General features: G+C 38.6%; 1 protein-coding gene across 4 annotated transcripts in view; it reads right to left on the reverse strand.

Moving 5' to 3' along the window:
* Positions 1-14163, reverse strand: part of SRGAP2 (SLIT-ROBO Rho GTPase activating protein 2) — a 134097-nt gene that overhangs the window by 32863 nt on the left and 87071 nt on the right. For all 4 annotated transcript variants that reach the window (XM_054290704.1, XM_054290703.1, XM_054290705.1 and 1 more), the window contains exons 10-12: positions 10080-10164; positions 6582-6609; positions 1084-1114 (exon numbers count right to left, since the gene is read on the reverse strand). In XM_054290704.1, the coding sequence (XP_054146679.1) occupies positions 1084-1114; positions 6582-6609; positions 10080-10164 (144 nt within the window). The remainder of the gene's footprint in view (positions 1-1083; positions 1115-6581; positions 6610-10079; positions 10165-14163) is intronic.

A 14163-nucleotide genomic window follows, 5' to 3' on the forward strand; every position in this document is an offset into this window, starting at 1 on the left:
TCCCAAAATTTATCCTTAAAGTATCAACAAGAGATTGTTTGGGTCCTCCCTATCTCAAAAAACCACATTTTAGCTCCCTTGGGTACCAAAAATCAACATTTTATCCCCAAGGCCAAAGCCTGGCTTTGTAAATCTGTATTACAGGAAGGCACAACAAGAGAGCAGCTTTAAATTTGAAATTTTAAATTTTTCTCATGGACAATGAACGAGGTTTTGGATTTTTGATTCCAGGTCTGTCAGAACACAGAGTAAAAGTAACTTTTAATTTTGCCATGGAAAATCAACAAGGTTTTGGATTTTTGATTCCAGTTAATTTTAAATTTTGCCATGGAAAATGAAGAGATTTTAGATTTTTGATTCCAGGTCAGTCAGAACACAAAGTAAAAGCAATTTTAAAATTTCCCATGGAAAATCAATGAGGTTTTGGATTTTTGATTCCAGGCCTGTCAGAACACAGAGTAAAAGTAATTTTAAATTTTCCCATGGAAAATCAACAAGGTTTTGGATTTTTGATTCCAGTTAATTTTAAATTTTGCCATGGAAAATGAAGAGATTTTAGATTTTTGATTCCAGGTCTGTCAGAACACAAAGTAAAAGCAATTTTAAATTTTCCCATGGAAAATCAATGAGGTTCTGGATTTTTGATTCCAGGACTCTCAAAACACAGAGTAATTTTAAATTTTGCCATGGAAAACGAAGAGATTTCAGAGTTTTGATTCCAGGTCTGTCAGAACACAGAGTAAAAGTAATTTTAAATTTTCCCATGGAAATTCAATGAGGTTTTGGATTTTTGATTCCAGGCCTGTCAGAACACAGAGTAAAAGCAATTTTAAATTTTTGCCATGGAAAATCAACAAGGTTTTGGATTTTTGATTCCAGGTAATTTTAAATTTTGCCATGGAAATGAACAAGGTTGTGGATCCAGGTTTGAGGGATTTCTCCAATAAAACTGAAAAGGTCCATGGGAGACAGGGAGGGAAAGATAAAAATTTGTTTTCCAGCCCTCCTCCTCTTCCCACACCACACCCCTGCCTCGTTACTGAGGGAAATGTTAATTGCTTTAATTATTGTTATAATAATTACCTGTTTCCTCACGGTGGAGCTGCGCCTGCCACTGGTCCGGGGGTGCAGGAGGGGAAAAAAAAGAGCAGAAAATCAGAATAATCCTCCCCCATCCCCAGCTCATCCCTGCTACGTGCTGGAGCAGGGAAGGATTCGAAAATCCCAGAAAACTAAAATTCCAGAGGCAGAAATCCCAGTAAACCTAAATTCCACAGCCAGAAATCCCAATAAACCGTAACTCCAGAGCCAGAAATCCCAGTAAACCAAAATTCCAGAGCCAAAATTCCCAATAAACCAAAATTCCAGAGCCAAATATCCCAGTAAACCAAAATTCCAGGGCCAGAAATCCCTGTAAACCAAAATTCCAGAGCAAAAAATCCCAGTCAATCATAATTCCAGAGCCAGAAATCCAAATAAACCAAAACTCCAGAGCCAAAAATCCCAATCATCATTCCAGAGCCAGGAATCTCAGTAAACCAAAATTCCAGAGCCAGGAATCCCAATAAACCAAAATTCCAGAGCCAGAAATCCCAATAAACCAAAATTCCAGAGCAAAAATTCCAATCGTAATTCCAGAGGCAGAAATCCCAGTAAACCAAAATTCGAGCCAGAAATCCCAGTCAAGCATAATTCTAGAGCAAAAAATCCCAGTCAATCACAATTCCAAAGCCAGAAATCTCAGTCAATCATAATTCCAGAGCCAGAAATCTCAGTAAACCAAAATTCCAGAGCTAGAAATCCCAATAAACCAAAATTCCAGAGCCAGAAATCCCAATCGTAATTCCAGAGCCAGAAATCGTGTAAACCAAAATTCCAGAGCCAAATACCCCACTAAACCAAAATTCCAGAGCAAAAAATCCCAGTAAACCACAATCCCAGGGCCAGAAATCCCAGTAAATCATAATTCCAGAGGCAGAAATCCCAGTCAGAAATCCAAATAAACCAAAATTCCAGAGCCAGAAATCCCAATCACAATTCCAGAGCTAGAAATCGCAGAAAACAAAAATTCCAGAGCTAGAAATCGCAGAAAACCAAAATTCCAGAGCCAAAATTCCCAGTAAACCAAAATTCCAGAGCCAGAAATCCCCAAAAAAATCATAATTCCAGAGCCAGAAATCCCAGTAAACCATAATTCCAGAGCCAGGAATCCCAATAATAATTCCAGAGCAAAAAATCCCAGTAAACTGTAATTTCAGAGCCAGAAATCTCAGTCAATCATAATTCCACAGCCAGAAATCCCAATGAACCAAAATTCCAGAGCCAAAATTCCCAATAAACCACAATTCCAGAGCAAAAATTCCCAGTCAATCACAATTCCAAAGCTGGAAATCCCAATAACCCAAAATTCGAGCCAGAAATCCCAGTCAAGCATAATTCTAGAGCAAAACATCCCAGTAAAACGTAATTCCAGAGCTAGAAATCTCAGTAAACCAAAATTCCAGAGCCAAAATTCCCAATAAACCAAAATTCCAGAGCAAAAAATCCCAGTCAATCACAATTCCAAAGCTAGAAATCCCAATAAACCAAAACTCCAGAGCCAAAAATCCCAATCATCATTCCAGAGCCAGGAATCCCAGTAAACCATAATTCCAGAGCCAGGAATCCCAATAAACCAAAATTCCAGAGCCAGAAATCCCAATCGTAATTCCAGAGCCAGAAATCCCAGTCAGTCATAATTCCAGAGTCAGAAATCCCAGTAAACAAAAATTCCAGAGCAAAAAATCCCAGTAAACCACAATCCCAGGGCCAGCAATCCCAGTAAATCGTAATTCCAGAGCCAAAATTCCCAATAAACCACAATTCCAGAGCCAAAATTCCCAGTAAACCACAATTCCAGAGCAAAAATTCCCGGTCAATCATAATCCCAGAGCCTCACTCCAGTTCTGGACCTCCAGAAAAAATTGGAATTGACTTTTTAAATCACTCAAAACCTGCACGAGGCACAAGGGAGCCCTGACAAAAAACAATTCCCCCTGATATTTTAATTTTGACCAGCCACAACCCTGGGATGCTTGCAGGAGATGAAGTTTGATATAAATCGCACAGGGAAGAGCGGCTGGCTCCCCCTGTGCTGTTCACAGTCTTTATTATGATGGTTTTGATATTATTTCAAATAAATAAATAACATTAAACCCCCCCCCCCCGGAACAGCAGCGCGCACCAGCCTTGCCTGCCTGCTCTCATTTGTTGGTGTTGTGAGGCATGAATGGCAGGAAAATAGGAAAAAAGCTTTGCTCTGGCAGGGTTTTCCCCTCAAAATTTATGGCTGGGGTTTAAAATTCCTTTAGTTTGTTGTAAAAATGAAAGCAAGGGAGATAACGGCAGCGAGGCCCTCGTGTGTCACTGCAGCCAATTCCCTGCCAGGGCAGATGGCTGCTGAATTATAAATAAAGGGATTAGAAGTGTGATTTTTTTTTTTTTTAAAAAGCCTGTACAATGTGTTAATTTGGAGGAAATTCCTTTTGTGTAAAAAAAAAAAAAATAAAAAAAAAAATCAAAAACGCTGAACGAAAAATAAAAAAAAATTAAAAATGAATCCAATTCCACGGGCTGTCACAGACAATGAGGTGGGTTTGAAGCTGTGAGCCAGCGCGATTCTTTGATATTTAAAATTGTTTCATGACGAATAATATTTTATTATTACAGATGTCAGGGTCTAATTAGGAGCTGTCGGTTTTGCTTTGCAGAGAGGAATGGGAACAGCAGTAATGAGTCCACGCTGGTGTTAATCACCTTGCTTTTGTTAACGAGGCAGGAGGATGCACAGCCCCTGGCCCAGCCCCAGAGCCCCTCAACATCACGTTGGAGATGGGGATTTCTTGCTTAGATAATTTGTTTGATGGTTGGAGTTTTGCATTTTGGCTAAAGGAACTTTGTAAAATAGGTTGGGTTATTCTAATAGTAATAATTGTAGTTTTAGTAGCAGGGTTTTGTATACTTCAGTGTGTGCAAAACGTGATGAGTTAGACAGCGCCTAATATTTTAGTTGTTCATCAAAATGGGGAAGATGAAACAGGAAAGCTTTATAAATATGATTGTTTGGCAAACGATTTTGAGACTATGGAAACTATAACTGAGATTGAAATGAAAGCAAGCCCCTGAATCCATCATTTGGGACTTCTTGCTTAGATAATTTGTTTGATGGCTGGAGCTTTGCATTTTGGCTAAAGGAACTTTGTAAAATAAGTTTGATTATTCTAATAGTAATATTTGTAGTTTTAGTAGCAGTATTTTGTGCGCAAAAAATGATGAGTTAGCGCCTAATATTTTAGTTGTTCATCAAAATGGGGAAGATGAAACAGGAAAGCTTTATAAATATGAGTGTTTGGGAAACGATTTTGAGACTATGGAAACTATAACCGAGATTGAAATGAAAGAAAACCCCTGAATCCATCACTTTGGAGATGGGGATTTCTTGCTTAAAAAATTTGTTTGATGGTTGGAGTTTGCATTTTGGCTAAAGGAACTTTATATAATAAGTTTGATTATTCTAAGAGTAATATTTGTAGTTTTAGTAGCAGTGTTTTGTATACTTCAGTGTGTGCAAAAAATGATGACTGTCTAATATTTTAGTTGTTCACCAAAATGGGGAAAATGAAACAGGAAAGCTTTATAAATAAGATTGTTTGGCAAAAGATTTTGAGAATATGGAAACTGTAAGTGAGATGGAAGTGAAAGCAAGCCCCTGAATCCATCATTTGGGACTTCTTGCTTAGATAATTTGTTTGATGGTTGGAGTTTGCATTTTGGCTAAAGGAACTTTATAAAATAAGTTTGGTTATTCTAATAGTAATATTTGTAGTTTTAGTAGCAGTATTTTGTGAGCAAAAAATGATGAGTTAGACAGCGTCTAATATTTTAGTTGTTCATCAAAATGGGGAAGATGAAACAGGAAAGCTTTATAAATATGAGTGTTTGGGAAACGATTTTGAGACTATGGAAACTATAAGTGAGATTGAAATGAAAGAAAACCCCTGAATCCATCACTTTGGAGATGGGGATTTCTTGCTTAAAAAATTTGTTTGATGGTTGGAGTTTGCATTTTGGCTAAAGGAACTTTATATAATAAGTTTGATTATTCTAAGAGTAATATTTGTAGTTTTAGTAGCAGTGTTTTGTATACTTCAATGTGTGCAGAAAATGATGACTGTCTAATATTTTAGTTGTTCACCAAAATGGGGAAGATGAAACAGGAAAGCTCTTTATAAATAAGATTGTTTGGCAAAAGATTTTGAGAATATGGAAACTGTAAGTGAGATGGAAGTGAAAGCAAGCCCCTGAATCCATCATTTGGGACTTCTTGCTTAGATAATTTGTTTGATGGCTGGAGCTTTGCATTTTGGCTAAAGGAACTTTGTAAAATAAGTTTGATTATTCTAATAGTAATATTTGTAGTTTTAGTAGCAGTATTTTGTGAGCAAAAAATGATGAGTTAGACAGCATCTAATATTTTAGTTGTTCATCAAAATGGGGAAGATGAAACAGGAAAGCTTTATAAATATGAGTGTTTGGGAAACGATTTTGAGACTATGGAAACTATAAGTGAGATTGAAATGAAAGAAAACCCCTGAATCCATCACTTTGGAGATGGGGATTTCTTGCTTAAAAAATTTGTTTGATGGTTGGAGTTTGCATTTTGGCTAAAGGAACTTTATATAATAAGTTTGATTATTCTAATAGTAATATTTGTAGTTTTAGTAGCAGTATTTTGTGTGCAAAAAATTATGAGTTAGACAGCATCTAATATTTTAGTTGTTCATCAAAATGGGGGAGATGAAAGAGGAAAGCTTTATAAATATGATTGTTTGGGAAACGATTTTGAGAATATAGAAACTATACGTGAGATGGAAGGAATTTCTGTCACTTCTCCATCCTGCTCCTGATCTGCTCTAAATATACCAGGGCAAGAAAAGGAATCTTTTTATATGAATTAATTTTATAAATTATTATTATTATTATTATTATTATTATTATTATTATTATTATTATTAATAGAAACAAATTCTACATATATATATGTAATAGAAAATTATATATAAAATAAACATAAAATATATATAATAAATATACATTATATATTACATATATAAAATAGATTATATATTACATATATATAATAGATTATATATATATTATATATTAAAATATATATTCTATATATATTATAGAATATACATAGAATATATGTTTATTTATTTAAAAATCTATGAAATATATAATATAGAAAATTAAATTTATAATAAATTATTACATTTAATTAAATTGATTACATTCCTGCCCCATCTCTGGAAGTGTTCCAGGCCTGTCTGGATGGGATTTGGAGTATCTGGCTCAGTGGAAGGTGGCACTGGATGAGCTTTAATGTCCCTTCCCACCAAAACCACTCCATGAGTCCATTCTGTGACTCTAAATCAGAGTATTTTTCTAACAGACACACATCCTGGGCTGGTAACTGCTCTGGAATGACCAATTTGCATCAGATTTTCCTTAAAAACCACAATTCCCCGAGCCACACCTACCTGGCCAGGGCACAGTCTGTCCGCTGACCTGTGGAGGAGACAAAGAAATGCAGAGTGAGGAGGGAGGAATGGGGAAATGCTTTTTTAAATATTTCTGTGCAGAGGATTTGGGAAGGAGATGGAGGAAAGCAGAGGAGAGAGGAGGGGAAGCCCCACGGACAGCCCCAAACCCTTCCCTGCCAGCTCAGCTCCACCAAACCCCACCAGGAGCCAGCCCAGGCTGCCCCAGCGCTCCCACCCACGTGAATTCTTGGTTTTAAATAGAAATGAACCTCCCTGAGCGTTCTAACTGCTGACTTCTGCCAAAAAACTGGGCTTGTCAGTCCCTCCCTCCCTCCTCCCAAGGGGAACCGGTGGGGCAGGAGATTCTGCATCCCCCACCAGCCCCTGAGGAAGAGTGCAAACACCCCCAGATTTGTCAGCCCACAGCCTGAACGTGCTGGCACCAGAGCTATTTTCAGAGACAGACGTTCAGTGGTGGTTTTTTTGACAAACATATTTATAAAAAACACTCCATTAAACTTGTGCTGAGTTTTGGAGGAAGCAGCAGCCAAGCTCGGGGACTTGCTAATTCAGCATCACCTAAAACATCACAACAGAAGAGGCAGGAGAGAAGAGGAGGATGTGCTGCTGGGAGTGGGACAGGAATGGATTTTTTTGGTGAAAATCAGTGAATCCACACTGATTCCCAGCAGCTGAAAATCCACCTCCCCTCCTGTTGTCTTCCTGCTCCTGGGGAGGTGGAAGGAGGAGCGAGGGAAGCAGCTAATTGCTGATGGCTGACAATTAGCTGAGCACATCTTGATAGCCACTTTTGCTCTCCCCACGTAAAAAGCCAAAACAGTGCATAATTTACATGAAAATGTTATTCTGCAGCAGAATTTCCAGCCATCTGTCCCCTTTTTTTTTTTTTTTTTTTTTTCCATCATGGAATATTCATACAGAGAAATTACTGTGGCAGCATCAAGGGGCTCCTGCATTAGGGTGACAAATGGGGACAGGAGGCAGGGACATAATTACTTGCAGAGAGGAGGACCTGCTGCTACTTTCATTGCTGGAACTTGTCATCTTCAGATTAAGGCAATTTGCACCACCACGACTAAAAAAATGTCACCTGAGGATGGGGCAGGGAGGAGAATAAAAAACAACAACCCCCTGAAGCTGCCAGGCACTGCAGACACACAGCTGGAGGCACATCTTCCTGCAGGGCTCCTAACCCTGCTCTGGGGAATATGGAGGGAACTTTATTTGCCCATTTCCCAATTAAGTGGCATTTTATGGATAAACCCAGGCATGGTCCCCCAGTTTGTAGCATTAACCTGCTCCTGTGGGCTGGGAAATGGGAAGTTCCTCCCTTTCCCAGCTCCTGATCTCACAGATGACAGGAGGAGTTTTTTTGGGGCTCACCCTGATGCTCACTGGGTCCCTTCACAGAGCCACTACCAAAGCTCTGATTTGCAAAAAGGAAAGGAAGACAACAGAAGCAGCCTTTAAATCCACACGGCAACACAGAAATCACGTTTGATTTCCTCTCCTTTCCCCCCCAGCTGGGTTCAGGGGGCAGGCAGGTTAAGAGGAAGCAGGGCTGGAATGCAGAGGTCAGGCAGGACCAGCGATGCCATCAGTCACTCTGCCACTCACTCATCGTCAGAGGCGCAACAAAAATGCCCTGAGGACACAAAACTTTGCCTTTCTTACAGGAGAGATGAGGAGATGAGCAACTTTAACCCAACCAAACCAAGGTACATCCTCCCATCATCTCCAATAAACACAAAACTCTTAATTAATTTCAGCAAGAAGTGTTTTTCAGTGCATTTTCAAACTGGAAACAAAGTTTGAAAATGCACTGAAAAACTTATATATTTCTCTGAAATATTTAAAAAATTGCTGGCTGAGTTTTCATCCAGCAGATTTGTGGGGAGCTCAGCTCAGCCACGCAGCCCTGCTCCAGACACAGCCCAGGACTGAGCTGAGCCAGTGAAAATCCAATTTTTGACCTGACATTTGGACTGCTCAAACCTTCTCCTCTGCAAATACAGGTTTCTATGGAAACTTGGGTGCATAGTTGAAGTGTTTTTGGCCAACAGGATTTGCCCATACCATGAAGGGAAAAGAAATCTGCCTTTGTTCTGCCTCTAACAGCAAATGAATATTCAGTTCTGGCTGCTGCCCCAACTGATGCCCTCTGGACAGGCAACATATTTCACATGCTCTGAAATTTGTTTGTGCTTCTCCCAACAAAAGCCTGGGCTCAACATTGGGTTGAAGCCACGCAGAGGTGAGGAGCTGCCAAAATGCCACGGAAATGAGGGTTAAAAATTCTGAATTGATGAATAAATCAGCAGGTTTGGCCCCAGAGAGATCATGAGGAGCTCACCAGGAAAAGAACACAAATGAAGGCTAAAAATTCTGAATTGATGAATAAATCAGCAGGTTTGGCCCAAGAAGAGCTCACCAGGAAGGGGAACAGAAATGAAGGCTAAAAATTCTGAGCTGATTACTAAAATCAGCAGGTCTGGCCCATGAGGGATCATGAAGAGCTCACCCAGGATGAGTGTGAAGGAGGGGAACAGAAATAAAAGCTAAAAATTCTGAATTGATGGGTAAATCAGCAGGTTTGGCCCAAGAAGAGCTCACCAGGATGGATGTTAAGGAGGGGAACACAAATGAAAGCTAAAAATTCTGAATTGATGGGTAAATCAGCAAGTTTGGCCCAGGAGAGATCATGAAGGGCTCACCAGGATGGGTGTGAAGGAGGGTAACACAAATGAAGGCTAAAAATTCTGAATTGATGGGTAAACCACCAGGTTTGGCCCAAGAGAGATCATGAGGAGCTCACCAGGAAAAGAACAGAAATGAAGGCTAAAAATTCTGAATTGATTACTAAAATCAGCAGGTTTGGCCCATGAGGGATCATGAAGAGCTCACCCAGGATGGGTTTGAAGGAAAGGAACACAAATGAAGGCTAAAAATTCTGAATTGATGAGTAAATCAGCAGGTTTGGCCCAGGAGAGATCATGAGGAGCTCACCAGGATGCGTATGAATGAGGGGAACAAAAATGAAGGCAAAAAAATCTGAATCCATCAGTAAATCAGCAGGTTTGGCCCAAGAAGAGCTCACCAGGATGGGTGTGAAGGAGTGGAACAAAAATGAAGGCGAAAAATTCTGAATTTATCAGTAAATCAGCAGGTTTGGCCCAAGAAGAGCTCACCAGGATGGGTGTGAAGGAGTGGAACAAAAATGAAGGCGAAAAATTCTGAATTTATCAGTAAATCAGCAGGTTTGGCCCAAGAAGAGCTCACCAGGATGGCTGTGAAGGAGGGGGCAGCACACAAATGCACATTAATGCCTCAAAATTCAGCGTTTTGGTGTTCACCACTCATCTCCCTCACGCGGATCAGAGGAATTAATTAATAAAACATCAGCATGGCACTGCATGATCACTCCAGGGCTGAGGAGCTCCATAAATGCCCGGCCTGGCTGGAGCTCACACTCACTTTCTCCCAGGGTCTTCTGCAGGAGGTCGTGCTTGGCCTGGAGCTTGGTGATGAGGTTCCTGCCCTCCAGGTACTCCTTCATTTTCTGTGGAGAAAACACAGGGTGGTGAGGGACAATCATCTCTCTGATCAAGGGCTGGGGGTGCTGGGCTGTGAACATGAGGGCAGGGACACTGAATTTGCAGAGTGGCACTGAATTTATAGAGTTACACTGAATTTGCAGAGTGACACTGAATTTACAATTAGAAGGACACTGAATTTGCAGAGTGGCACTGAATTTATAGAGTTACACTGAATTTGCAGAGTGGCACTGAATTTATAGAGTTACACTGAATTTGTAGAGTGACACTGAATTTACAAAGTGACACTGAATTTACAATTAGAAGGACACTGAATTTGCAGAGTGGCACTGAATTTACAGAGTTACACTGAATTTACAGAGTGACACTGAATTTACAATTAGAAGGACACTGAATTTAGTGTGACATTAAATTTAATGTTATTGAATGGCACTGAATTTACAAAGTGACACTGAATTTACAGTTATAGAATGACACTGAATTTAGTGTGACACTGAATTTACAGAGTGACACTGTATTTACAGTTATAGAATGGCACTGAATTTACAGTGACACTGAATTTACAGCTAGAGAATGACACTGAATTTACAGTGACACTGAATTTACAGCTACAGGGACACTGAATTTACAGTTATAGAGTGACACTGAATTTGCAAGTTACACTGAATTTACAGTTATTGAGGGACACTGAATTTAGTGTGGCACTGAATTTTCAGTTAGAGGTACACTGAATTTTCAGTTAAAGAATGACACTGAATTTAGTGTGACCCTGAATTAACAGTTACAGAATGACATTGAATTTAGTGTGACACTGAATTTACAGTGTGACACTGAATTTTCAGTTATAGAATGACATTGAATTTATAGTTATACAATGACACTGAATTTACAGTGATACTGAATTTACAGTTAAAGAATGACACTGAATTTAGTGTGACACTGAATTTACAGAGTGACACAGAATTTACAGCTAGAGGGACACTGAATTTAGAGTGACACTGAATTTACAGTTATAAAATGACATTGAATTTAGTGTGACACCGAATTTACAGAGTGACACTGAATTTACAGTTATTGAGTGACACTGAATTTAGTGTGACACTGAATTTACAGTTAGAATGACATTGAATTTACAGTTAGAGGGACGCTGAATTTACAGTTATAAAATGACACTGAATTTAGTGTCACACCAAATTTATTGAATACCACTGAATTTAGTGTGACACTGAATTTAGTGTTATTGAGTGACAATGAATTTACAGAGTGACACTGAATTTACAGTTATAGAATGACATTGAATTTAGTGTGACACTGAATTTGCAATTATAGAATGACATTGAATTTAGTGTGACACTGAATTTGCAATTATAGAATGACAAAGAATTTACAGAGTGACACTGAATTTAGTGTGACACTGAATTTACAGAATGACACTGAATTTACAGAGACTGAATTTACAGTGACACTTAATTTACAGTTAGAGGGACACTGAATTTACAGTTATAGAATGACACTGAGTTAAGTGTGACACTGAATTTACAGTTATAGAATGACACTGAATTTACAGTGACACTGAATTTATAGAGTGACACTGAATTTTCAGTTATAAAATGACATTGAATTTAGTGTGACACTGAATTTACAGTTAGAGGGACACTGAATTTAATGTGAATTTTTTTAAAAAGTCACTGAACTTGCAGTTAGAATAACACTGAATTTAGAGTGACACTGAATTTACAGTTATTGAATAACAGTGAATTTACAGTGTGACACTGAATTTACAAAGTGACACTGAATTTAAAGTTATAGAGTGACACTGAATTTGCAAGTTACACTGAATTTACAGATATAGAATGACATTGAATTTAGTGTGACACTGAATTTACAGTTATAGAATGACAAAGAATTTACAGAGTGACAAAGAATTTACAGAGTGACACTGAATTTACAGACTAACAGTGAATTTACAGAGACTGAATTTACAGTGACACTTAATTTACAGTTAGAGGGACACTGAATTTACAGTTATAGAATGACTCTGAATTTACAGTGACACTGAATTTACAGAGTGACACTGAATTTTCAGTTATAAAATGACATTGAATTTAGTGTGACACTGAATTTGCAGTTAGAATGACACTGAATTTAGAGTGACACTGCATTTACAGTTATTCAATAACACTGAATTTACAGTGACACTGAATTTTCAGTTACAGAATGACATTGAATTTACAGTTAACGAATGACACTGAATTTACAGTTAGAGGGACACTGAATGCAGTGTGACACTGAATTTACAGAGTGACACTGGATTTACAGTTATTAAATGACACTGAACTTAGTGTGACACTGAATTTACAGTGAGAATTTCACTGAATTTAGTGTGACACTGAATTTACAGTGACAATAACTCTGAAATTCACAGTTAAAGCATGAACTAAGTCCTGGTTTAAATATCTGGGCAAGTCTAAAGCTCAGACCACTCATACTTGAGCCCAGCCAAGCTGGGATCAATGCTCTCAGAGGCCTTTTCCAGCCTTAGCAATCCTGAAATTCTGTTTATTCTCCATCTGCAGGGCAATTTCCATTGTTGCTCTGCGGGATCAGCTGAATGTTTGGCATTTTTGGAGCCACCAGAGGAGCTGTCACCACCCCTGGGCGGGCACTCAATGAGCAATCTGTCTGAACCAACTCAAGGCTGCTATTGTGCTTATTTCTCTCACTTGACCTCCCTCACCCCACTTTACTTGCCGAACCCTGCGTGCTGGATGATCCACAGGGCAAAATAAATAAAGATATTGCTGAAGCTCACATTTACTCTGGGATACTGTACAGCCACACAGGCGTTTTTCCCCACCGCTCCCTGATTTTCCACAGCCTTGCGAATGCTGATATTTATTTATTTATTTATTTATTTATTTATTTATTTATTTATTTTCTGTAGTTCTTTCATCTCTTATCTTGCAGCTCAGGGCAGATTTATTTATCTTCAGTGAGCTGCAGCGTGTGAAATACTCGGGGCTGTCCACGTTATAAATGGGACAGGCTTGCACTGAAAACCACAAACTCTGCAAATATCACAGAGAACTCTCTGCAACCCTGAGAGATCTTAAAAAATTCCCCCAGCAGGATGAGCACAGAGAGAGGATTCTTATCCAATAATGAAATGTTCTTGTTAGAATCAAATCCTCCAATGGATTCAGGTGGGAAGGGAGCTCAGAGCTCATCCAGCTCCATGGGCAGGGACAATTTTCATTTTTCAGCAGCCCAGGGTGCTCCAAGCCCTGTCCAGCCTGGCCTTGGACATTTCCAGCTTTCCTTAATTCAATCCACCTCCCTTCAGCTCTGATCTGCACAATAAGACTGCAAATCCTTGCAATCTTATATAAAAATATCCCTAAAAATTAAGGTGGGCAATAGAGCTCAGGTAAGCAAAATATCATTGGTACTGATATCAGCTATTGCTTTGGAAGAGAATATTTTTCTAGGTTTCAGTGTGTGGCTTTTTTGCTTTTTTTTAACAGGGGTTCATATTTTATGAAAAAGGAAAACATATATAGTTAAGTTTCTGTTACCTAAAGCATCTGTCAGCCAAACTCATACAGAAATAAAGAGGCTTAAAAATAATTTAAAGTTACAAAATTATTCTTTCCAATTGTCAATACAAGAGCTAAACAGATGAATAAAAGTCTTTTGATGAAGCTGTCTTCCAGCTTTATCCACCAGCCCTTGAAAATCTGGACAATACTGTTGGTTTTTGTTTCCAGCTCTCAGGAAGTTCTTATTATTATACATGCAATGTATTCAATATTTATCCTTTAGTATCAAAGGAAAATGGAATAAAACATTTTTAACAACAGCAGAGCCTGGACCCTGCATGGCCTGTGCAGGAGCAGCTGCTGTGCAGGGCGGAAGGAGTAAAGCAGCAATATATACATAAATAAATAAAGAAAAAAATTAAAACCCATATAAATATATGATACATATTAATAATAATATATAAA

The sequence above is a fragment of the Melozone crissalis genome, unplaced genomic scaffold (assembly GCF_028551555.1).
Source record: "Melozone crissalis strain CALT ecotype California unplaced genomic scaffold, PUWL_Pcris_2 ptg000086l_1, whole genome shotgun sequence".
Lineage (NCBI taxonomy): Eukaryota > Metazoa > Chordata > Aves > Passeriformes > Passerellidae > Melozone > Melozone crissalis.